At 49.4% G+C, this 26,271-nt stretch overlaps 1 protein-coding gene across 6 annotated transcripts; it reads right to left on the reverse strand.

The window, feature by feature from the left end:
• Positions 1-1,544: 1,544 nt before the first annotated feature.
• Positions 1,545-26,216, reverse strand: Slc6a12 (solute carrier family 6 member 12). Of its 6 annotated transcripts, none has more exons than XM_046459791.2 (18): positions 26,093-26,216; positions 25,569-25,718; positions 23,635-23,713; positions 22,750-22,815; positions 21,258-21,530; positions 16,583-16,717; positions 13,473-13,613; positions 12,649-12,736; positions 11,461-11,593; positions 9,994-10,128; positions 7,886-7,989; positions 7,411-7,535; positions 6,938-7,050; positions 6,283-6,420; positions 5,426-5,528; positions 3,597-3,697; positions 3,141-3,311; positions 1,545-2,023 (listed from the first exon to the last, which is right to left on the reverse strand). In XM_046459791.2, exons 4-18 carry the CDS (start codon positions 22,799-22,801, stop codon positions 1,880-1,882), a joined length of 1,956 nt encoding a protein of 651 aa, XP_046315747.1. In that variant the 5' UTR covers positions 22,802-22,815; positions 23,635-23,713; positions 25,569-25,718; positions 26,093-26,216; the 3' UTR covers positions 1,545-1,879. The 6 variants fall into 6 exon arrangements, 5 of the variants coding, with proteins under 5 accessions (XP_046315747.1, XP_046315746.1, XP_046315748.1 ...); XR_006855156.2 differs by lacking the exon at positions 26,093-26,216 and adding an exon at positions 2,878-3,008 and having other exon boundaries at positions 1,890-2,023; positions 25,569-25,784; XM_046459790.2 differs by lacking the exon at positions 26,093-26,216 and having other exon boundaries at positions 25,569-25,782.
• Between the last annotated feature and the right edge of the window lie 55 nt (positions 26,217-26,271).

A 26,271-nucleotide genomic window follows, 5' to 3' on the forward strand; every position in this document is an offset into this window, starting at 1 on the left:
TCCACTCAAACATGAATGTGTGAAAAGGTCAAGTATGGCAGAGGGTGGTGGAGCCTGTGGCAAACCAGAAAGTGACTAAAGGCATTTGCTTAAAAACATTTTTTTAGGGCTGGGACTGTAGTTCAGTGGTAGAGCGCTTGCCTAGCACCACGTGTGAGGCACTGGGTTTGAGTCTCAGCACCACATAAAAATAAATAAGGTGAATGTACTGTGTCCATCTACAACATATATATTTTTTTTTCTAAAAAAATATATATTTTTTTATAAATGTTACACTAGGCCAAATAAACCACAGCTGACAGACTCAAACAGCCCTAGGAGATGAGATTAAAAGAGACCCCAAATTACAACCCACAGCTGGTCCTTATGCACACATGTGCATGTGCACATATGTATACACACACACACACACACACGCACGCACGCACGCACACAACCCTGTACCAGCGCTCTGGCTGCTTGAAAGAGTAAAGTTGTTAGCTGGCCATAATGGTGTATGCCTGTAATCCCAGCAGCTCAGGACCCTGAAGTAGGAGGATTGTGAGTTCAAAGCCAGGCTCAGCAACAGTAAGATGCTAAGCAACTCAGTGAGAACTTGTCCCTAAATAAAATACAAAATAGGGCTGGGGATGTGGGCACAAGCGGGATGCAACCCTGCTCTCCTGGGCCACCAGGCGGCAATAGAGAGCACCATGCCAGCTCCGCAGTTGGTTTTCACATGGACCCTGGACTCAGCTATGGAGAGCCTTTCTGTACCCCTTTCTCTTGGACCTCCTTCTTTCCCCACTACCCGGTCTAATAAGGGCAAGTACAGGTGTAGAGAGCAGTCCAGAGGAATGCAGATGGGAGCTTCCAGAAGCCAGGAGCTGGGGCATCTGGTGTGCCCACTATACCAATGGACTCACCCTCTTGAATGGAAAAGCCCTCACAAGCCTGGGTGGAGAGTGGGAGACACTCTGGGGATGGCTCAGGGGCTCAGGGATGGGACTCGCCCTGGCCAGACTATAGATGATTATTCTGGCCACTGAACAGTGGCTCTGGGTGACAATCTGTCTGCACACTGTTTTCCCCAGGGTGGTCTCCTGTGCACCAGGACACTATCCTGAAGTGTCCCACCCCATTCCCTCTCCTCCTTTCCTTTCTGAACACAGGGACACCAACTTATCCACACCCTGCCTTCCTCCTCCTGGAAGCCTCCCCGGCCAGGGAAGGAGCAGGTGTGGCTTGGTAGGGTTGTGGGGAGAGCAGGGAAAGGGGTGAGGAAGGGAAGCAACTGTGTGGGAGCAAAGAAGAGGCCCCCTCACATGCCCCTGTCTCAGTGAGACCCATGGCACCCCCAGGGCAGAGAACGTGGAAAGCAGCAAAACGCCTGGAAAGGAAATCCGTCAGTGGGTATGGGCTGGCCGAGGGGGTCCCAGGCAGGACGCAGTCTGGAGAGAGCCCCATCCCACCCCTCCACAGAAGGGACCTCCCTTCCTCCCTCCCACCCCAAGACAGTGTGACTGGGCAGATATGGAGCAAGGCAAAGAACACCAGCAGGTGGCAAAGGTGGTCCATACGTGCTTGTTAATTAAGGCAGGGCATGGAGGGAGGGACATGGGCCTGAGCACACGGACATCAGGTCTGAGTCATGACTCTGGCTCTAAGAAGCCAAACGAACTTGAAAGTCACTTTGCCTCTGGTCTTCAGTCTCCTCATCCGTGAAGTCAGCGGGTTGGGTCAGAAGTAGATGACAAATACAGCCACGTGGAGCACTGCCAGGAGGACAGTGGGTGGCCTCCGGGTGCAGGTGCCCAGGGTTCCTTCCAAGGTTCTCAGCAGGACTGCGGCCAGGGTCAGAGGAGAGGGCTGTTCCCTCGGGGTGGAGGGTGGACACTTCCTACAAGGGGGTCTCCTTCTCCCCAGCAATCAGCCCTTCCTTCGTTAGGGGGAGCCCGCAGCCCCCGTTGGTACCTCCGTCAGGATGTGTGTGCTGCTTGGGCTGTGGCAGGCTGGAGTCGGGGGTGACGAGCTGTCGCAGGCGCTGTGGAGAGGAGAGGCGGTGAGTGCATACTTTTGGTGAGGGAGGAAAGGATGGCTCCTCATGTGTGAGCCTGGGCTCAGCTCAGAGCCGGGCACGCAGGGACAAAGGAGTGTTTCAAGAGAAAAGTCAAGAACACAGCGAGGAGGAGGGCACTGCCTGGCTTCCAGTACAGGCCCTGCTCCCAACCACCTGCACACCCCTAGCAACTCACTCAACTCTTCTGTTCACGCGATTGCCTCAGTTTCCTCATCTATAAAATGAGGATAACAATAGAACACACTGTTCAGTGATCAATAAGTACATATTTTTGTTATTACTATCACTACTATTCTTTTTATTACTCTTGGTATGTGCTCATAAGGATCTATTGTTTTTCCTGTTATCAGTGGTACAACTATTACTATTGCTATTGACACTGGTCCTATCTCCTTCCCTTTTCTCTCTTTGAATGCAGATGTAACGACTGGAATCATAACTGCTTTTGTGTGACTATGAAGTGATAAGCATGATGAAATGACAATGTGTTCAGGATGGAAGCACAGAAATAAAGGAAGAGTCTGGTCCCTAATGTCCCCTTTAAGCAGCCAAACCAAATGCTAGCAGCCCCCAATTGATTTCCTTGATATGTCAAAGAACAAATAAACCGATTTGCTTAAACTGTTATAGGGTGGATTTTCTATTACTTGTAGGCCAGACAGACTTCGACAGATGGAACGTCTTTGTGGGTCATTAGCCATAGCCTCTACCAGGAAGGCATGTCCCAAACTCCCAACAGGGAGCCTTTTTCAGTGTCTCCAAGCAGGCTTAAGATGAAAGGAAGTCAGGAGCCTGTGTGTGGAGTGAACCATGCTTACCAGTTTTCCAAGAGCAAGGTATCGATGCTCTTTAAGCTTCTGTGTCTAGGTCTCTCTATGTTCTTGTAACTTGGCTTCCCTTAACCCTTTACAGTTTACCCTTGATGATCTACCAGAGGTCAAGAAGGTTTCTGAAAGTAAAGCCATTGGACCGGTCAAAGCCCTTCTCTTTGAGATTCTGTGAGGCCACAGGCCCCCCCACCCCACCCCACGCAGAGCCTGTGTGTGCAACCAGCCCATCCTCTCTTGCGCCCGGCACCTACCTTCTTGAAGGAACCCTGGGTTCTCAGGAGGGTGATGACAATGAAGAGTGGGACACAGGCCATGGAGGAGAAAGCCAAGAACCAGCCAATGGAGTACCCCCAGGGAGGGTACACGTAGACGTTGTTGTATTTGAGAGGCGTGTACTTGGTCAAGGAGAAAATGAAAGTGGCCTGGGAAGAGGAAAGGGCAGATGCGGATGAGACAGAGGGACATTCAAAGTCCCTCCCTGGCCACTTGAACAGTCCAAGACAGAAGACAAGCAAGATGCACTGTGGTGCATCCCAGGTGGGACAGGAAAAGCCACTGCAAATCGTGACCCAAGGCATCAGAACTGAGGCAGGAGGAGACAGAGGTGGGGCAGGGGGAAGTGGGTGTCCATAAGTCAGGCATCGCCCCTCACCCCACAAGTCTTCTGGGGGCAGGAGGGAGGAAGGGGAAGCAGACTGGGCACATACCAGGCAAAGCCCTGGGGTCAGGAAGAGCCAGGAGATCTTCACCAGTGGCCAAGGCCGGTAGCCAATCATGTCCTCAATGTTGTCATAGAAACGGTCTGCCCCTGACCAGGTCCAGCGTGGGGAAAGAGAGTGAGAAGAACTTAATGGGTCTTTGGGAAAGACTGGCTGGCTTCTTTCCCACCCACCCACCCATCCTGGGATGGGAAACAGGAACAGCTGTGAATGAGATGTGCCCCTGGCACCCCAGTCAGAGAGCAGGGAGCAGGGGCTGGTACCATCTCTGACTTCCTGTGTAAGGATGGAGTGGAGACCCCCACTGTCCTCTTCACACAGGAAAGTGTGAGCCTGAAATGGGGCCCAGTGGCAGTGCAAATGCTTGTTTACCTGTGCAGCAGACAAGGATCTGACTGGGGTCAGAGCAGCAAGGAGCCCTGTGCTCACACATACTATACCAAACTCAGGGTTAGAAAATTACAGGACAATGGTCAGGATCTCAGACTCTAGGGGAACTACCTCTGCATTCCAAAGGAAGCATGATAAGGTTGATTTACGCTTTGGGAAAACACTGGTTTTGTTTTTGTTTTGTTTTAATGTCCATAGGTTTCTACATTTGCTTAGGCAGAGCTGGTATTCTCGCAGTGAAGAACCAACCACTCCTGGGAAAAGCCATGTAGGGGACTCATCTCCCTACACCCCTAGGACCTCCCCACTGATAACCGCCACGTGAAATCCCACCATTAAAGAGTCATAGCTTTCACTTCTAAAAGCCAAAGTTAAAAGCCAGTTGTTGCCAGGTGGGTTTAACAGTTTAAGACCTCACTGTGATTGAGTTTATCAGATCCTCTCTGAGAACAAGATTTGGAAAGGGGTAGAAGAAAAAACCAGAAAACATCAGAAGCTTGAAGGGAGAAGGTAAGAGAGAGGAAAGGACACCAAGCAGGAAGGCTTAGGGCAGCAAAATAATCATCCTTCCTACTTGTAGCTTCACCTGAGTCTTTTGACATTGGTACTGTGTCCCCAACCTGGTGCAAGGGAGCCAGAAGACCTGGGGTATGACAATGGCCCTTCCACTTTCTAGCTGTGAGAGGTTAGGCAAGAGATGTAACCTCTCTGAACCTCCCTTTCCCCCTGCAAAAGACTGTCATAGAGATTCTGAGATAGTGAGAGGGAAAGTGACCAGTACGGTGCCTGACACAGAGCACATGGCTCAATAAAAAAGGTTTTTTCCCCCAGTAGTCAGGCATGGGGATGGCAGGGCATTAAGGCATTCCACAGCACTGCTGGTTATCTCAGGGCTGAGGGGCCCCAGGATGTTAGTGGAAATGCATGGAAGGCAGAATTCACTGCAGTGTGAGAAAGAAATGTGTAAAGCAGCCGCGATGGAAGAGGCTGCTTCAAAACCACGAGAATGAGCTTCCAGCCTGTGGAAGTATTCAAACAAAATCAGGTGACAACCTGGTTGTTAGAAAGGGAACACAGGAATTTGTGAAGGGTCAGACCAAGTGACCCTGAGAGTCCCTTCCGACTGGGGTTCTACTGGCGAAGGGCCTCAGGCCACCTCTGCGTCAAGAGCACCCTGCATGGTTATTGGTCATTCCTCTCTCTGGTCAAGGAAATCTGTCTTATCATTGTCCCAGCTCTCGCTACCCTCAGGAGAGATGCCAGGCTGCCTGGCCGTGGCTAACCTTCCCAGGAAACAGGAACAGGATGGTGATGCAAAGGCTCACGGGAAGCACTCACCTCTTGGCTCAGGCAGACCCTGTCCTTTGCCGGGGCCTCCCCTGCCCCATCCTCCTCCCACCCAGTCCTCAACCTCTCTGCCTCCTTACCGTACACCCAGCTGATGCAGATAACTTCGAACACGGAGAGGAAGAGCAGGCATATGCCACTGGAGGCATAGTAGTCAAACAGCTGGAAGATATACATCCCACCCTGTGGAGCAGGGAGCAGGGCTGAGGCCTGGGGCCATGGCGCTGGCTGCATGCTCCTCCAGGGTGGCAAATCCCCACCAGGGGTGCCATCCTGCCCTGCCCAGGGAAGTTACTCCTTGCATCTAAGAGGATGCTGGCCCTACCTTAGGTCCTTCATTCAACATCCCAGCATCCCATTCTCTGGGAATGGACACCCACCTCCCTCTGTTCCTTTTGGGTTGGAGTATGCCACTCCCTGCAGCAGGCCTGAGTTAAGTCATGACCCTGACTCCTGCCACACTCAGGAAAAAGCCCATTCTTTCCACTGGGGTTGAATGGATGGGAAAAGGTAAGCTGGAAGTGGTACCAGCCTTCCTGGATATCACAGGAAGAAAACCTGCCTGAGGACAAAGTTACCAGAGGAAAGGAGAGCCAGGAGAAGAGACCGTGTCATTAAAGCAGCTGGATCCAAGTATGCCTAAAATCCAACTATCTCTAGACTTTGCAGCCACCCAACCCCCATTAATTTCCTTTTCTGCTTAACCCAGCTTGTATTTGGTTTCTTCGAGACCTGACTAATGTAGACAGATCCAATCAAGCAAGGCTGGTACCACTTCCAGCTTACCTTTTCCCATCCACCCAAGCCCTGCGAGAGAAACTGAGCAGGTGTCAATGCCCCACTTAGCAGATAAGGAAAGAGTGGTTCTGAGAGGGGCCAGCAGTGACCCCAAGTCACCCTGTGATGAGCCTCAAAGCAGGCTAACCACCCCACTCACCTCTGTGACCAGCAGGAGCCCTATCAGATAGCACACCATAGCAATGGTGAGGATCAGCAGCTCGCGCCGCCTGCTCTTCCGAAGCTGCCTGGGGAACATGTCCATGGAGGCCGTCACCAGGCACTCCATACAGACAAACTGTGGGCCAGGAGGGGAGCTGGGGTGAGGAGGGTGTGTGGGAGGCCACCAGCCCCTGCCCAGCGCTCTCCCCACCCAGCTCTGTCCTGGCCTCTCTCATCCCATTTGCCACACTAATGCGCGAGAAGGAGTCGGGGGTCTGGGTGAGGCCAGCCCTGCCCTTGTCCACAAGAAGGGGTCCCAACAGGGAGGATGGAAGGGGAGATCTATCCTGCCCCCAAAGGTAGGAGGCTGGCGCTGGTGCTGAGCATCTGGGAGAAGCTGGAGGGCATTGGGGGACATCTGTGTATGTGGAAGGCTCAAGCCTTGAGAACAAAATGGGCACCCCTCCCCCACCAACACACACACAGAAGAGGGTCTCGAGGCCTGGAGCCACTGACCAACCACAAGCACGAGCCCTGGACAGTAAGGAGGGCTCAGATTCATGGGTAGGAGGAAAGGAGTGAGAACAGTGAGGCCAAGACTAGCAGAAGCCGGAAAGAAGGTCACCTGGGCAGGGCTGGGCTGGGTGACGTACCTGGCTGTCCAGCCCCAGGAATATGAGCATGACGAAGAAAAGGCAGGACCACAGCTGGGACAAGGGCATCATAGTCACAGCCTTGGGGAATGCAATGAAGGCCAAACCGGGACCTGCCAGGCACACAGCATGCTCAGCTGATCCAGGGTCTCGCTGCCCTCAGCAGAGCGCTGATCCCCTGCACTGTCCTGTCCGTGTCACATGCACGGCTAGCTCAAGACAGGGCTGCTCAAGACAGCAGGGTGAGTCCGCTATTCTACTCCCTGGGGACAAAGCCATTCCTTCATCCATGCGCACACACATCAGTCCATCCACTCCACTCTTCCCCTCTCCCTCCTCCTTCCCGCAGTTCCGAAAGCCTTGCTTTGTGCCAAGCGCTGTCCCTCCAAGGCTAAAAGGTTCCTGCCACTCAGTTTCTAGGGCTCCGGTCCTCTCTCCTTCCCCTCAGGTCCCAGGCAGACCGGGGCACCTACCTGACTCGGCCACTTCAGAAATGGGCACCCCCTGCTCTTGGGACATGAAGCCCAAGATGGAGAAGACGACAAACCCTGCCACAAAGCTGGTGGCACTGTTGAGGAAGCAGAGGGCGATGGAGTCCCTGTGGGAGTAGATTGATGCAGACAAAGGTGGAGAGCAAGAGAGGAAGAGTCCAATCAGGGAGGAGAGGAGGGTAAAGAGGAAAGAAGAAGGCAGGAGGGGATGAGCCAGGGAGGGAGAAGGGAGAGAGAGACAAAAGTCAGGTGTCAGAGGAGGAGGAAAGGAAAGGAAGAGAGAAAGTGGGGAGAAAGAAAGTTAGCCTGGCAGAATGTCAATTGACACAATGTGCCACTCCCTGGGCCCAGGACAGTGGGTCTTGGTCTCAGGGCCCACCTCCAGGACTGTGACCCTCTTCAGCTCCCAGAGAGGCAGGAGTCACTCTTGCCCTGCCCCAGCCCTGCCAGTTCTCACCTGTAACAGTTGTTGTGATACTTGTTGTAGCTGCCCAGGGCCGTGAGGCAGCCCTGGCAGATGGCAAAGGAGAAGAAGATCTGGGTGCCCGCGTCCATCCACACCTGCACAAGACCCCAAGAAAGTGCCGGGGATCAGGAGTGGGTGGCCACGGCCTAGAACCAGGGAAAACAGACCCCTGGCCATAGCACAAGTCGACCCCTCAGTGTCCCCAAGAATGTCACACCCATGTGACACTAGTCCATGTGACATACTTCCCCTAGTGTCCTCCCTTCTCTCCACAGTGGACTTCTCACAGGTAGGGCCAATTTTTAGTCCTATAGACACTTAGGAAGCACCAAAGACACGTGTGTCCCTTGACTACCTCAGGTGTAGTCTGTAAACTCAAGCTGTACCCAAGATGGATGAGGCCCACCTGCATGGCAGAGCTAAGAGTCACTTGCATTCATTCAAACAGTGTATTTACATCATGCCTTAGGCAGCTGTGACCTGGGGCAAAGAGGCTACTTCATGAAAATAGAAAGAAAAACCACCAAGACTTCATGGGCATGCAAAAATGTGCTCAGACAAGTCCTAGAGGAGGAAATGCAGTTGGCCAGTAACCATGTGGGAGATGCCCAACCTTGCCCAGAGTTAAAAAAAAAAAAAAAAAAAAAAAAAGCTAAATTAAAATCATAAAATGATACTGCTTGGACCTATCAAGTTATAAAAGATTAAAATAAATATTAATCAAACCTTGCAAAGGCCCTACAGGAAGAAGGTATCCTCAAATACTGGTAGTAGAAATCTACATTTCTCTAAAGCCAGAACCAGCTGGGTGCAGTGACACACACCTATAACCCCAGAGGCTCAGAAGGCTGAGGCAGGAGGATCACAAGTTCAAAGCCAGCCTCAGCAACTTAGCAAGGCCCTAAGCAACCCAGCAAGACTCTGTCTCTAAATAAAATATTAAAAAGGGCTGGGGATGTGGCTCAGGGGTTAAGCACCCTGGATTCAATCCCCAGTACCAAAAAAAAAAAAAAAAAGGCTCTCTAAAGCCAGTACCAACCACAGGTTCAACCAACCACAGCGAAAATATTCACCCCAAAAATGTACCTCTACTGAACATGAACAGATTTTTTTTCTTAAATAATACAGTATAACAACTAATTTTATAGCGTTTATATTATAGTAAGCACTGTAAATTATCTAGATATTATTTAAAGTATATAGAAAAATTGCATTGGATTATATGCAAACATTATGCCATTTTATATGCAACTTAAGCATCCAAAAAATTGGTATCTGTGGGAGCCATAGAACAAATCTCCCATGGATACTGAGGGATAACCCTATATTTAAAAATAGATATCACCACCAAGTTTAGTGGCACATGTCTAAAATCTCAGCAACTTGGAAGGCCAAGGCAGGAAGATCACAGGTTTGAGGCCAGCCTCAGCAACTTAGTGAAACCTTGTCTCAAAATCAAAAATAAAAAGAACTGGGGATGTAACTCAGTGGTAGAGTTTCTTTGGGCTCAATCCCCAGGAGTGGGGGGAAAAAATAGATATCACCTAAATGTCCAAGGGCAGGATATGAGCTCTAAGAGGGCAGAGAGACTGGTCTGTTCTGTCCACTGACCTATCCCTGGCACTAGAACAGTACTTAGCATGTAATGGGTCCTCAGTATATTTTGTTGAATAAATAAATGACTAATGAATGGATGAAATATTATGCAGGTGTTAAAAATACATTTACAGGTGAATCTGATAGCACGGAAAAGTCTCATAAGTGAAACAAGGATATATGTGTATGTGTATGTATATATATATATATATATATATATATATATATATATATATATATGTCAAAACACACACATGTGCCAACCACATAGTGAAAATGGTTGGAAGGAAATATACTAAAATGCAGACAGAAATTGTACCTGAATGGTGGGATTATAAGAGATTTTAAATCTTTTTCAATTTTCTTCCATGTTATCTAATTTTTCTCCAGTGGGCATCTCTTGCTTTTTTACCAAAGGAAAAGAAATAGAAGACTTTCAAATGCAGACTGGTTTGGGGCGGGACCCTCTACCTCAAAGGTAAAAGGTCCCACATGGTGCCCACCTGGGGGTCCTTGAGGCGGAGCAGGTCTGGTCTCAGGTAGTAGATGATGCCCTCATAGGCTCCAGGGAGGGTGACACCTCGGATCAGTAGGATGACCAGCATCAGGTAGGGAAAAGTGGCTGTGAAATAAACAACCTGGAAGAGAAATAGGCCAAGGTCACTCTAGGTGGAGACCTGGCAGCCAGGCAGCCAGGACCCGGCAGAGAGTCTCCAGTGGTCCCCCCCACCCTCGGGTAGTGCCAGTCACACAGAGCTCACCACCAGGTTCCAACATCATAGAAACAGCCTGGGGGGAGAGCACAGGAAACTTTCCACACCTCCCCTACACATTCCAGTGGCTCTGCTCCCCAGCCCAGTGTGAGATACACATCAGCAGGGCAGGGGGAGGGGCAGGGAGGAGGAGGGGGACTGGCACGGGTGTGAGTTTCTTGCCCACAACCCTTCAAAGACTCATCTGAAACCCAGAAACTGATTAGCCTTAATCCTTCAACCTGGCTGCCCTCCCCATGGCCATGGTGAGGGTGGGACCATCCCTCACAGAAAAAGTGGCCAGATTTGGACAGTGATTTGCAGGAAGATTCAGACTGTACTTTTCCAGGCTTAGGGTTGGGGAAGCAGCAGTGGCCTGAGCTCAGCAATCCTAGGGACGCACAAAAGGTGTTCCACTCTGTCCCTGACCACACTCAGCTCCTTACCAAGGGAGCGGCCTCATCTGTGTGGTTAGGACTACTATTATTCTTATCATTAGTATTGCTTTTATTTTTACAACAACCCAAAGAAGAGGAGGCTGCTATGGGAACAGCCTAACTGTAGGGCTGATCAGAACAGTCAGCATCCTGCCATTCCTGGCTTTCAAAAACACGAAGCAGCATCTTAGGCTCTCTGTGTTGGAAATCAAGCTCAAACCCCAATTCTTTCTATATAATAAACCCACTGTTACCCAGTTTTGGCTTGAACCCCATCAGCAACTGGCAGCTCACCACCCCAAAGACATTTCTGTTTGTGACTTGTGCTAAAAATATTCTCCGTGTGTATTAAACTCAACAAGCAGTTGAGTTGAAGTAAGAGTGTGTGATCCTAATTTGTGCAATATATACACATAACGGCTACAAACACACACCTACATACCTATGAAAGGAACTAGGAGGCAACACAGAGAAAGTCAACAGGGATTAGCAGATCCAACTGCCATCATGCTGGTGGCCTGTACAGTGATCAGCTCCAACAGTGGAACTTTTATGGTTCTTATTTTGTTCTGAATATTGCTTACATAAACAGGTCTTTTAAAGTCTGTTGAAAAAAGAAAGTGTTTCCTTGTATGGAGCTAAACTTTGCCTTCCTACAACTTCCCTCATTCTCACCATGCATCTCCCCTCTACCACTCTTTCAGTTCTCCTGAGGGCCCTCCAAGGGTCTCCATGGACTTTGGGAGCCACAGAGAGCCCAACAGGAGCCTGAACACCTCACCTTGCCCGTGGACTTGACCCCCTTCCAGATGCAGAAGTAGCAGACGATCCAGGCAAGCAAGAGGCACAGGGCCAACTCCCAGCGCAGGCTCCCCAGGTCATGGATGCCCGAGGTGATGCCCAGAACCCGTCTCCTAATGGATTGGGAAAAATTAAAAACCAGGTGAAAAGCTAAAAAGGATGATTGCCTATCACCACATGTCCTGATTCTTAGAGCTGACACCACAGGCCTCATATTCCAGGGCTTCCTCCGCTCCCAGCCCTGCTCACCTTCCCTGTGGTCATGCCATGTTCCCACCTGTGGTCTGTATGGCCCTGGCTGTTAGAAGACCAAATCATCATAATCCCATAGGTATCTGTGTCTTTCTAACTCATCCAGATTTCTCTGTTGTACAGATAGAGAAAAAGAGAGTGAGGATGGTGAGGAATGTATAAACAACACGTTCATGGAGAGTAGATATTTGTATATGCAGGGTGATGGGCAAGAATGTGAGTATCGCAGGGAGGGGCTGAACTCTAAAGTTGTTGGGCTCTAGAGATGTGTATGGGGTGATGGAGATATCGGTATGACTGAGAGAGAACTTTAGGTAATCAAGGGCCTGCATGCGCGAGGGTGTGGGCAGACACAGGGTGTTGGTGAGCATGTGTGGGGACCTGTGAGAGAAGGGACGTGTGGCGTGGTGGAGGTGGAAGTGTGCGTAATCCCATGGTAAGGTGAACGTGTGAGCGGAGGGCCTGCCCATTTCTGTGGTATAAATACTCCCACATTGGCCAGTGTCAGGTTGCCAATGTGACATCACTGAATACAGAGTTTGGAAGAGATGGTACAGTGGGCTCTCCTGGGGCTGTGGAGGCTGTTTCCAGCACACCATTGGACATGTGTGGGGTGGATGTGAGGGGGTAGGTGGATATTCGTGAGACTGTAAATGATGTGGATAGAAAAATGTGAGTCTACGTGGACTCATGTGGGTTTGGGGTGAGTGTAAGGGGACAGGTGGACAAGTGTGGGTGGATGTGAAATTGTTCTTTCATCCTTCAGTGATGGGGGGTAGGAGGTGCATGAGTGCTAGAAAGCATGCACAGAGAGTCTTAAACTTGCACCCCAGACTTTCAAATTCGCACAATTCAGACATGCAGACTGTCTCTGCTTAGGGGCCCCTGGCATGTGACAACCAGGCCCAGCACCTACTCCCAGAATTCCATGACAGGTGAGGTGAAGTTCGCAGAATGGGTCACTTTGCTGGCTCCAGAGTGGTTCAGAAAGTCCATGCAATTCTCTGTTGGGGACAAAGTAGAGTGCATGTCAGTTAGGGACATGATGGGGAGAGATGTCCCCACATCCAATCCCCCCACCAGCCTAGGGGTCCCTTTGGACTCCCCACTTTCTAGAGTATCAGAGGTGAACTTCTGAGGAGGTTCATGGGACCAGCTCCTCCTCCTCATGTGGCCTGTGCTCACTGCTCTTGTTCTCAGTGAGTCTGGCCACTCAGCTGGCCACCCTACCAACCTCTGGCACCATCCAGACTGAAGATGATACACCCAATATGGGTAGTTCACAAGGATAACTATCACCCCCATCTACAGACAAGGGACCAAGGCCAGGTGCAGCTCTTCCTGGCTTGATGCTGCTCACATGCTTCTCCCTCCCACTGTTACATAGTTAATTGTCTATTTCCTCTATTTCTACATCTCTACAGTAAGCTCAGAAGAGGGCTGGGTCCAGGTTGCCCTTGCTTGGCCTTGGAGCGGTGTTTGGCACATAATAGGTGCCCAGTAAATATTGTTAAATGACGAATGATAACCTCTTGCTACAGGCCCACTGGGTTCTCACAACTGTACTTCATTCTCCCAGGGGCTGATCTAAGGGCCCACAGAAGGATCAGCCAGCAGAATGGCACCAAAGCCCACATGGGGTAGCTTTGAGGCCAATTCTGCCATATGCTGACCATCACCAGCCACCATGGCCCAACCTCAAGGGACAGACACCATCCCAGAGGCTGAAAGAATGGATACCTGTGTTCCAGTAATTGGTGCAGGTTGTCCAGGGTAGCTCAGAGGTGAAGGAGCTGAACAGGTAGAAGAGGGCCCAAGCGAGGATGATGATGTAGTAGATATTCAAATAGGACTCGATGACCACAGAGGCCAGTCCAATGCCTTCCAGAGTGAATGGTGGTGGGGCAGGGAGAATCCAAGAGATAAACATTAGCAAAAAAAGTCACATACAAGCTGCCAGGTGTGGCTACAAGGGTCTTCTTAGAGTTGGGTTTATTCATTGACATGAGAAGCCATTTATAGCCTTTTTTTCCAAGTAAGAAAAGCAGGTTATAAATCACCATCCTATATATTCTCCCATTTTTGTAACACATATTTGAGAGTGTCTATTTTTTTAATTCTAATTTGTTATATATGACAACAGAATGATAGAGTCTATTTTTGTTTATGAGAAAACTCTGGAAAGATTTCCACCCAAAAGTTAGCAAGAAGTTCTTGAAGTGATAGGATTTTAGTTTATTTTTTCAAGCTTTTTTTTTTTTTTCATTTTGCTTGTTGCATTTTTCTGTTTTTCTGATGTAATTGTGTATTGCTTGCAAAATGAAAAGATAGGAAGGATAAAGGAGTAAGAAGAGGGAAATGGTAAAAATCTATCTCGGGATAAGAAAAAGAAAGCAGCCAGGAAGAGAGAAGTGGCCCTTGACATGATGTGCCTGGCCCAGCGTCCAGATCCCCTCGCTGCAAAAGTTGAGCTTCCATTTTAAAGCTTATCATGCAGGCTCTGGTTGGTGGGGTACACTTGGTCTCTTTAATGGAAACATGTGCTATAAAAGTGGAATCTTGCCAGGCGTGATGGTGCACACCTCTAATTCCAGCCACTCAGAGGCTGAGTCAGGAGGATCACAAGTTCAAGGGCAGCCTCAGCAATTTAGCAAGGTTCTAAACAACTTAAGGAGACCCTGTCTCAAAAAAAAAAAAAAAAAACATAAAGTGCTGGAGATGTGGCTAAATGGTTAAGCACCCCTGGGTTCAATCTCTGGTACCTAAAAAAAAAAAAAAATTAATTAAATAAAAGTGGAATCTCCTCACAGTCATTTTAGAAGCAGCATTTTGCCAGGCTGAATGAAAGCCAGCTGGGAGGGGTGGTGGGTGGCGCTCCCCCAGGCCAAAGCCCACCCGGACTTTGTCCACCGGGACTGAGTTCTGGAGAACAGAGGACACAGGCTAATCAATGCTGTTTAACTGTGGCCTGTGTGGAACAACCCGTTAGCCTAAGGGCTGGCTCAGAAATCAATGCTGACCGTGAACCAAACTGCCCCTTTGCGGGAAGAACCCACTCGCGACTGTTTTGTCCCATCCTGGCAAAGGGCGGTTTGCCCCCGCGTCTGCGGCCAGGCTGTGGCGCTTCGGGGGCTGAGGAGCCAGGGCTGCCGTGGCCGAGGGCTCCCCCGGGAGCGGTGGGCCAGCCTGGGGGATATTTCCGGGCCACACAGACTCCCACTCAGACCACGAAAGCACAAACAAGCGGCCTCTGTGCCAGCCTCCTGAACGCTGTGCTCCCCGTGGCTTGGCGGGACCTGACAGGGCGGGGATCAGCGGGTCAACACCGAGGACCAGCGAGGGGCGGGAGGGACCTGAGCGCGGGGGGCGGGGGGGGGGGGTCTGGTGGCGCCTGCAGAGCGAGGACGCGGGAGTGTGGGAGCGACCTGCGGTGATTCAGAAGCTACAGTGAGTGCAGACTGGAGAGGGGGCGGTGTGGGTGAGCACAGGGTGCGTTTCCTGTGCGTCCTTTTGTGCACAGGCTGCTGGGAGCTTGGAGGAGGAGGGGACAGTTAGGCAGGGAATGGGCAGGCAGTGAGCAGCTTGCACTCCCACCGCGGGGAGGGGCACACACCTTCAGCCAGCCTCTTCCGGAGCACCCAGGCCAGGCGAAGCCCAGTAACTTGGAAGAGGAAAGGAGCCGCAGTCTCACAGTCTCTTCCCCTACCCATCCAATGTCCACCTGCCAGGTACCCCCATAAGGGTGTTCTGCAGAGGCCAGGCTCTACTGCTGCTGCCCAGGAGCTTGCTTGGACCTGGGGTTAGAACTCAGTTGAGTGGGACTTTTACATTACTGCTGAGTTCGAAGCAGAACACCCAGAAACTCCTGCAGCGCCCAGAACTTATGAGTAGAAACGTGGTAGGCCAAGCTTTGCTCTGCTCTGCCCCTCACTGCTATCTCCACAAGGACCCCCCTGGATGTTCCAGAAGCACAGCATGAAACAGGCTTCACTCTTCCCCAATGTGGTCAGGTACCCAGCCTACCCAGTAACCAAGATGTTCCTCATGACACCTCTATCCAATTTGAACTGTGCCCAGGAAACCCAAGAATGCCTATCCCCAGGGCTCCCTTAGGCACTGACATGAGGGGAAGAGTCCTCTCTGCATTTCAAAATGTGCAAAGAACCTTTGAAGGACAGGAAGACCCCTTGGGCATCCCACTATCCCCCAGGGGACTGGCCAATCAACTAAAGAGGGGTTGGGGCAGGATGCCCCAGGCTGCTCACATTAGTGCCAACAGATTCATTGTGAGAGGAACAGAAGCTGCCCCTGGTATAGTCAAGAGGGAAAGGGTTCAGGTAGATCTGCACTCAAATCCTTTGTGAATGACCCCATTTTCCTCATCTACAAAATGAAACCAATAGTTACCAGAGAATTAGGTGAGAAAGGTGCTTACAAGAGACCTGACACAGGGTAGCGCTCCATAGATGCTAGATATCCCCATCAGCATCATTCCTGTCACTGCATGTGTTGTAGGCCCATCTGGGACCATGACATCAACTCAGAAACACTTTCCATGAGGCTGATGAAGCTTGAACTTTAGGGTTCCTTACTTGCAGGGACCCATCCCAAGCTCTGTACCTGATTTGGTATTTGTCATTTTGTCTGTTTTTCTTGAAGTGTACCCTCCTTCCCAAGCTTTGTAAGCTTGGGCCCTGAAAAGCCTGGTTCTCACTTAGTGCAGGAGGAGAGTGGATAAGCAAAGGGGACAGTGAGCACGGAGAGGATGATGACAGTGAAGGGAGGGACGCTGGAAGGAGGTAGGCATGAGGACGTCCCCATGTATTGGAAGGAGGAGGCAGAATACTCACCCTGGAAGAGGGGGCAGATCTTCCTCCAGGCAGTGACGCTCCCTTGGCTGGTATACTGGCCCAGGGCCACCTCTAGGAAGAACACGGGGACTCCGCAGCTGAAGAAGAAGATGAAATAGGGAACAAAGAAGGCCCCTGCAGGAGAGGAGAGGCAGAGACTGAGCCACACCTTTCTGCTCTCAGCCCGGGGACCCTCCCAGACCTCCAGCACCTTCCTCCTTAGTGTCTTCCTCACGCCTCCCCGGGCCCAAGATGGCCTCCTCCTTTCTCATGCTGTCAGGGGTGATGGGTGGAAATGTTCCAGACTAAACCCTGCGTGAGGTGGGCAAGGCCTTTGAAAGGAAATGAATGAATTAGGATTAGGAAATAGTATATGCACTATTTATTTTCTTAGTGTGCTTCACGAATTTCATCAGTGTATTATTTTTGGAACCCAAACATGTGTTCTGTATAATTTGATATGCTTATTAAATTATCAAGTTTGGTACATTTTAGAGAAAAACAAACAAACAAAAAAAAAACACCTTGGAAACATTATTTTCACACTAGTAATTTTTGGAGTGTTCCCCCACCCCCATCAGGCTCTGGTCTGAAGGAGACTCGCAGCAGAGAAAGCTATCACATAATTAGGCACTGACCAGCAGCTACTGAGGGGAGGCCAGGCTAAGAGACGTTCAGCAAATGATGTGATGGAATTGAAGACACCCCTCAGCCCAGTGCCCACTTTGGTAGAAATCACCAAGGCCGCAACCTCACCTCAGAGGTTCATCTTTGGGCAAGTGGATTCTGGTTCATCACCTAATAATAACACCTGGCATTATTTGGTGCTATGTTTCAGACCCTCTTCTAAATGCTTCACCAACATCAAAATCCTCACAAAACATCCTCCCATGAGGTAAGTACTATTGCTATCCCCTTTCACAGAAGAGAAAACTGAGGCTGGGTTTAAAATGCAAAAAACTGAGGCATAAATGAGGAAACAGAGGCACCAACCTGGGGAATCTGATCCTGATCTTAACCACTACATCAAAATGCCTCTAAAGTAATCTCTCTCATGTGTAGGAAAAAATGGGAAGTATAAAGGAAAAAGCTCTGTGAATCCTTCTAGTTTTCTTATAAACACACACATTCATTTCTCTTTTGCAAAACAAGAACCTACTATAGATTATTTGACAACCATTTTAAAAATCTTCATCATGAACCCGTTCATATCAACCAATGAATCATTTATTGGCTATATAGTATCATTTATTGGCTGTATAGTATTCCACTGTATGGAATTCTAGCATATTTCAAGTATCTTGTTGGGTTTTTCAGTGTACATTAGAAACACCACCACAGTGAAGACCATTGTCCATAGCCTCATGTACTTGTCTAATTTCTCCTTAATACAAATTGCCAGTAGAGGAATTGCTGAGTCCAAAGATAAGCTTTTGTTTTGTTTTGTTTTACATGCATATGTATGTGTGTTAAAATACATACACCATGAATCATTCTAACCATTTCCAAGTGCACAGTTCAGGGGCACTAAGTCCATTCGCAGTTGTGTAACTATCACCCCATCCACCTCCTGAAACTTTTTCATCATCACAAACTGAAACTCTGTACGTATTGAACAGCAACTCCCCATTCCTGTTCCTCCCCAGCCCCTGGCAACCACAGTTCTACTTTCTGTTTCTATGAACGTGCTTACTCTAGGTTCCTCATGAAGGTGGGATCAGGGAGTATTTATCCTGATTGATTTCATTTAACGTATCAAGATGCATCATGTTGCAGCATATATCATGATTTCCTTCTCTATTAAGGCTAAATAATGTCCTTTGTGTGTATATGTCACACTTGGTTTATCCATTCATCCACTGTAGGACATCTGGGTTCTTTCCACCTTTGGGGATATACCTTGCCTAAAGGTCTTTGGCATGCATTTCACATTGCCCTCCATAACTCTTATACCACCCTGCCCCCCCTAGTAACATGTGAGAGTGAAGAAGGGTTTATGTCCTCTGGACCAGAGTGCCACCTAACTCTCCACTGAGCTACGGTCCTGTTGCCTCACGTTGGCCTCCCCAGCCTGAGTGCTACTAGAGCATTGGCGAGCACACTGCAGTGACGGAACTGGCTCAGGTTTGGGTTTCGTGGATGATTGCAGTGCCAGGGCTGAGGGCAGGATTCAGGAGAAAGGACGTAGCTCTGGGGTTCTCCCACAGGGCACTTTCTAGGAGAGCTATGGGGCATGTGGCCCACAGGCCCCTTCTGCCAGCTGTCAGATGTCCTTCTCTCTAATAAAGGAGACGGCTTCCGTTCTGACTTTAAAATGTGGGCTTTGGTCCCACAGAAGCTGGGGACCTCAGAAGAGCCTCACCTCAGGCTGGTCACACGTTTAGACCTTGTAGCGCAGGGGAGGATGTTGATTCCTCCATGTTTGGATTTCTCTCTGAGTTTCCAACACACCAGTTCTATAAATTAGCTTATCAAACCCTTACTTTGGGTGGTTTAGCAACAGAGCTAAAGTGATACAGATATAATGTCTTTCTTTGATCCTGCCATCTTGGAGATGACCTGGGCTCAGCCACCAGAGCCTGGGGCCCTGCCTCCTGCCCTCAGGCTCTCTCTTCCAGGTAGTAGGACAAGATGTAAACAGTGAGTTGGGGGCAGTCACCCAACCACAAGCATCGCCCTAGCTGTGTTCTGGGGCAAGGCCTCCTCTGGGACTTGATAACCCTCAGCTCTGGCTCTAGCAACCTAGATTCATCCACAACACTATGTCCTGGGACAAAGAAAGAAAGCACACTTCTGCCGCTCCTCACTGTCTCCCCTAACTTCTGGCCGGTGTCAGTCTCCCACCATCATCCTGATCCACTCAAGAAATTCCATTTCCATTTCTTTGGAGTCATTAGTATAAACAGTTCATGAAAACAACTGTAAGTTTTAAAACACATAGCAATTGGGGCTGGGGATGTGGCTCAAGCAGTAGCGCACTCGCCTGGCATGCGTGCGGCCCAGGTTCGATCCTCAGCACCACATATAAACAAAGATGTTGTGTCTGCCAAAATCTAAAAAAAATAAGTATTAAAAATTCTCTCTCTTTAAAAAAATAAAAATAAATAAAAATAAAACACATAGCAACATGTGTAGTGAATACTCAGTAAACATTTGTCAAATTACATATAAATAGTGTTTAGAAGGATTTCCTAAACCATGGTTATCTCTCAATGTATTTCTTCTTTTTACCCACCTAGAGTATTTCTAGTATTTATAATAAATATATATAATTTCTACCAAAAAAAAAAAAAAAAGGTGCCGGCCTTGGTGGTGCATGCCTGTAAACCCAGCAACCTGAGAGGCTGAGACGGGAGGATAGCAAGTTCAAGGTCAGCTTAGAGAGACCTTGTCTCAAAATAAAAAATAAAAAAGGCTGACGATGTAGCTCAGTGGTAAAGTGCCCCTGGGTTCAACCTCCAGTATGACAAGAAAAAATATGAAAGAAAAAGGTAATTTCAAGAGGAAAAAAAATAATCAGATCGATCACAAAGGACTACATATTGAAGGGTTCCATTTACATGAAATACCCCAAGTAGGTAGATCCTTAGAGACAGCAGATAATGGTTTCCCAGGGCTGAAAGTGGGGAGGGGGTGAGGGAATGGGGAGTGACAGCTAGTAGTCATGACTTTCTTTTAGAGACAATGAATATGTTCTAAAATTGATTTTGATGATGGTTGCACTATTCTGTGAATATACTAAAATCACTGAATGGCACACTTAAAAAAATAAATCTGGCCCTTCCCCACTGTGACCTTGTTAACTTTTACTACCGATGCCAAAAAACAATCAAATACATTTTCTTCATCTGAAAAAAATATATAGACAAGTTATTATTTCTCCAATCAAAATACTTCAATGGCTCCCATTTCACTTGGAACAAAGAATTCAAGATCTAAACCCATTACTTCTCTGAGCTCATCTCCTGTTATTCTCCTCTCTCATTCAGCTCCACACTGCCTCCTCAGTGTTCCTCAAACAGGTCATTGCTCTTTCACCCCAGGACCTTTGCACTCACTATTCCCAGTGTTGGGAATGTTCTTTATCCTGCATGCAACCATGGATTCACACTTTCACCTTCACATCTTTGCTCAAATATTGCCTTCTTGGCAAAACCTTTCCTGGTCTCCCTGTTTTCCATATCAAATCCCTCTGCCTGTCCCAGTGATCCAGCATTTCCTGTCCCTTATCCCTGCTTTACTTCTTGCCACTCTGCTTATCACCACTTGACATAGTACACATTTTCTTGTCTGTAATCTGTCAGCCTTTGTCAAAATATAACACTCAGAGCGGGCTCTGTTTTGTATGGAGAACAGTGCCTGGCACAAGATAGACCTGCAGTAATATTAGTTGAATGAATGAATGGAGTGTGTGTAGAGTAATGGAGGACCCAGATTTCTTGGTCCTGCTGTTGCCTCATTTAAAAGTCACCGGATCCCTGTGAGGTATCATCCCCATTTCGTAGAGGGAGACACTGAGGCTGGAGGTGGAGCTGGAGCTCTACCACAGGCCTCCAACTCGATGACAGCCCTCCTTCCATGTTACCGCACTGCCCGGGAAGGAGGGGCCCAGGTAGGCACTGCTCAGCCACAGTGCACGGCTCTCCCCACCACGCCTACCTCAGTGTGAACTCACCACCTCCATTTTTGTAGCAGAGATAGGGAAACCTCCAGACATTGCCTAGCCCAATGATCTCCCCGGCCACTGACAGCACAAACTCCATCTTGTTGTTCCATTGGCCCCGATCCTTCACCTGGTCCTCGCCTTCCTGGTTCAACGTCTCTCCCTCCTCCGGGACCCAGGAGACCATAGGAGGCCCATCCTCATGGACTGCCACTTTTTTGTCCATAGCCAGATAGTGAGTTGGGAGTCCCCGTGGGATGGAGCAAGATGTCAGAGAGGCAAAGTCTGGTGGGAGGAGGAGTGAACTGTAAGACCCTGGCACAGGCCCCACCGTCCTGCCCTCCCCAGCCCGGTCTTTGCTGTTGGAGTATTGCTTTTCTTCTCCATGGCACCTCTCCATAGAGTTACACTTTGCTCTCAGAGTCATGAGACTAAACAAATGGGGAGCAAATCTCAGTTTGCAGATGTGCTGACAGGGAAGTCAAGCCTCCACAGATAAAGTGATGCGACTTGCCCAAGACCATGCAGGAGCAGAGCTGCCGTGAAAGTCCAGGCGTGGGGCATTGTAGACCAAGTGGCTCTTGATCTCTATCGCCAGTCACCATCACAGCTGGCCCGTGCGCCCAGATCCTCAGTATTTAGTGGGTGACACTAGCCCGGCCTCTGGCCTCCAGGGCAGAAGGAATCAAAGGCTGCCAGAGGTGATGGGGGTTAAAGGGCAGTTTGTCCAAGGTGGCTGTATTGTCCCCCCCAGTTGTGTGCTCATTCCTGTGCCAAGGTGATGGATCAACTCTGGGTAAACATGGGGCCGGCTAGCCCTGGATGTCTGATTGGAAGGGCAGGAGAAGGTGGGACCTCAGAACAAAGCAGGATGGGGACTAGAACTGGCACCAGGGCCAAGTATAGGCCTTCAAAAGAACCCCGTTTCTCTTCTCTCAGTTGCATTTCTGTCATGAGAAAACTTAAGGGGCTGTATGCCAGGAGGGGTCACCAGAGCAATTGTTACTTGGGTGGTGGTCATCTCCAGATGACTCCAAGATGACCAAATGGTCTCCTTAAGAGGGAAGCCAGGACTGGGGTTGTAGCTCAGTGGTAGAGTGCTTGCCTTGCACGAGTGAGGTACTAAGGTCGATCCTCAGCACCACATAAAAGTAAATAAATAAAAGTACTTATTTAAAAGGGTGGGGACAAGCCTGGTAAGAACTGCCCGTCATTGCAGATCACTGACTATCCTTTATCCCTCCCCTCTTAAAGATCCCCAAACTCCCTGGACCTCCAAAAGGATGATGTGGGCCCCTGTCAGTTTTATTTTCCAATCCTCTCATCTGTCAATCACCAAGAGACAAATGGCAGCAGAGTTGTTTCTGCAGCCCATGTTTGCCTTCTCCTCTCTCCACCCATACAAACAATCAGCCTGAAGCCACTTGTGCCTTTATTCCCAGGCAAATGCCAGGAGACATTGCCCCAGCCTACAGAGAGAAGCACCCATCCTGCCACCCCTCACCTGGGAGGGGTGTTGGGGGAATCAAAGTGACCAGGTCTACCAAGTGCTCCATGCTCCTCCGAGGCTCTAGAGAAACACAAGGGAGTCTTTTTATTAAGGAAGAGTCTGTGTTTATTTGTTGGTCCTTTTAACCCAGGCAACAGCCCAAGCCCAAGTCAGTTAGAAAGGCGTGGGCAGGAGCCATTTGAGGTTATGGAAATTTTTGAAGGTGACTTGGAGGGTACAGGTTATCCCAGGAGCAGAAAGCATGTCAGGGTAAAATGCCGGGATTGGGACTTGTTCAGAGGCTTCTAATGCAAGCTCAATCCAGGAGGGAGAACAAGGAGTCACCCGGGAATTCAGAGGCCTTGAACCTCAGGTACAAGAGAGAAGGAGGGAAGAAGAGAAGAAAAGAGAGCTCCAGGTTGGGAGGAAGTGGACAGCCCCAGGGGAACTTAAAGAACCAGAGCTTCAGGTTGAAAGAACAGGGGAGCTCGACCAGGGGAGAGGTCCATGACACCTGAACCCCAAAGTGACCATTGCTAATGAGTTAGAACTGGGGCACCCTAAGGAACAGCCTCTGAATCATTATCAAACTAATGAACAAATAAGTGAATGAAAACTTGGAAACATGGACTCAAAAGCATCAGAGAAGAAACCCGAGATCTCATCCACATTTTGCTAATTACAATAACAACAGAAGGTTAACATTCGAGGAAGCACTGAGCTAAAAACATACTAATCTCTATGTACATTATTGAATCTCTTCCTCATAAGTCTCTGAAGTAGGTGTTACTATTAGCTCCATTTTATATATGAGGAAGTGAAGCTCAGAGATTAGAGAACAGTACCTGGCACCTAGCAGGTGCTCAGTAAAACTCCCTTGGAAGGGCGGAATAAACTTACCAAGACAATAAGTGGTGGAGCTGGGTCTTGTTGTGTGACCTTAGTCAACTCACACTTCCTCTCTGAACTTTAAATCTTCCTGGAAGAGAGAAGGACCCCTGCTCAACAGGGATATTGCAAGAGTGGGAGAATAACAGTGGGAGAATAACAGTAAGATCCATAATAAGCAATCACTGTCTTTTTTTTAATACCTTTATTTTATTTATTTTTTTAATGTGATGGTGCTGAGGATCGAACCCAGGGCCTTGCACATGCTAGGCGAGCACTCTACCACTGAGCCACAATCCCAGCCCCAGCAACTACTGTCTTTGCTTGCCAAGCCATAGGGTAGCTGAGCTCAGGGCAAGCCCAAACACAAGAGTCCCCAAGGGAATGGTCAGCAGAAAAGCCTTACTATTTCCAGACCAGAGGTGACTATTTTAAGACCATGATGTTCTCAATAGGTGTAGGATGGCAGACCTGATGGATAAAAGGAGTAACTGAAGGGATGGATGAAGGGAAAGCTGAAGGAGAGCAAGGACAGAACTCAGTTTGTGCCAAGGATTTGGGTTGTATTGAGGATGGGGGAGGAGACAGAAGAGAACATGAACTGACATGGGATAAAACATTTTTTTAAACAAAAATATTATTGGAAGAAGCATAACTTACAGGTAAGAATGAAAAACTGGAATGGCAGAATGAAAGCAAGAGCAAGTGAAAGGAAAAGTTGGCTCAGAGCCCTGGTTAAGTTAAGGGGAAAGAGACTGGAATTGCAGCAAGAGAGATTTAAGCTAGACTAGGGGGAGAAATATCCTGGAGGACATTAGACGTAAAAATAAACGATGTGGCTATCCTTTTGGGGTTATTTTTAAAAGCCAAAAGAACAGCATAGCCTACCCCCACTGCACCTTTCTACCTCTCATCTGTTAAGAATGGTTTAACCAGTGTTGTCCACAGCAAAGATGACTTCTGGAAATCTTCCCAAGAATTCACCCCAGCTCTGTCCCTTTGGCAGCCCCCAGCATCTCCTCCCCAGACTGTCTCCCTGCTTTATTAAAATGGGGCAGAAGATGGAGATAGGGGATGGTTCTCCCCTCCAGAAGCAAAGACACCAATGCACACATTGGGCTCTAGTCTTTCAGAGATTAGAAAGTACAAAGTTACTTTCTGTTTGGGGTGCTGGGTGTGTAGATAGAAGCCTGGCCGGGCTCTAGCAGGTGAAGGCCAGAAATGCCACTGCCTGCCAGTGGCCAGGTCCGGGCTCAGTCTCCTTGGCAGCCTATCCAGCGTGAGAATGGCCTGGCCACTGCTGCAGCCCACACCCACATACCAATACCCATTCCTACTCGCACACTGGTGCCTTCCGTCACGTCTCTTTGCACACACATACCTGTGTGCATGGCACCAAAGCCTGGCTCTGTCTGTAGTCCTTCACACCTCGTGGGCAGCCTGGCTCTGCTGGTGGCTGCCCACGCCTTCCCTCACACCGCCCCCAACCTTAGACACAAACACGCCCCTGCTGCAACCCAAGAGCCAGGCTGCTTCCTTCTTTTGGGAGCCACTTGGCTTCCGGCTCACCAGTGACCCTGAAGGGAAGGACTGTCACCCCTCACCTGTGATTGTTAGTTCCCACCTCTCTGGGCACTGCCTGCCTCCCCCACCGTCCGAGTCAGCTGACTGCCCCTCTTTTACCCACTGCCCAGGGCCAGCTCGGGTAATAGACTCTCCTGCTACACAGGTTTGTTCCTGAGCACCCAGTGCTGTGGATATTGAGGGGTACTTGGTGGCACCCATTGTCCCAGCATTCCCAATACCAGACTTTCTCTTTGGCGTGGGGAATTGCAGTTGCCTACCCCCGCTCCCCAAGACCCCCCCCCCATAGTTCTGTGAAGTCCAGCCCCACATCTTATCTCTCGAGCCCCAAGATCAAGCCAGCCCCTCCACTTCCTGCTCACCTCAGTGCCCTGCAGTCAGCTCAGCTCCATACATGGATCATTCCCAGGGACCTGAAAGGGGAATGCTCTCCACCTTCACTCCCCCTGTTCCTCCCAGCACGGACTCCCATCCGAGTTGTCCTGGGACTCCCAGACAGAAAGCCACTCTCTCTGTGTGTGTGAGACAAAGAGAGACAGAGTATTGGGAAGTGAAGGGACAGAAATACCACAAGTAACAGGAGGGATTGAGGCCAAAAGTCTACGAATCAGGATTACAACATCCAACCTCAGGAAGCCAAGCCCTCTGTCCCTGCCCCCACCCCATTACACTTGCGCTGTAGCCCCCTCCCTCCTGGCCTTTGCCCTCCCATTGGCACTGTCCCAAGATGTCCTGTCCCCTCCGGAGCTGGGCTGAGCGGGGGAAGGGGCTTAGACCCTCACATCCTGCCCTCATCTCCCCTCTTGTTCTTTGCCCCTTCTCTTTCTCCCTCTGCCCCCCACCACAGTACCATCCCCTTCTTAGGCAAGGGACAGCCCTCTCTTACCAGAGCAGCAGATGGAAGCCACCACCTCCCAGGCTGAAGACTGAAAACTCGGGAGGGGAGTTGGCCTCCCTGATGAGGGCACAGGAGGAGGGTGAATCACACACTGGAGTTTTCCACCAAGTACCTGCCCTCTGTGGCTTCCAGGCAGAGCTCTAGAACCACTACCTTCTCCTTGGGAT

This window comes from Marmota monax, unplaced genomic scaffold (assembly GCF_021218885.2).
Source record: "Marmota monax isolate L192 unplaced genomic scaffold, Marmota_monax_Labrador192_F-V1.1 WCK01_AAM20220418_F8-fsc00163, whole genome shotgun sequence".
In the NCBI taxonomy this organism is placed as follows: domain Eukaryota; kingdom Metazoa; phylum Chordata; class Mammalia; order Rodentia; family Sciuridae; genus Marmota; species Marmota monax.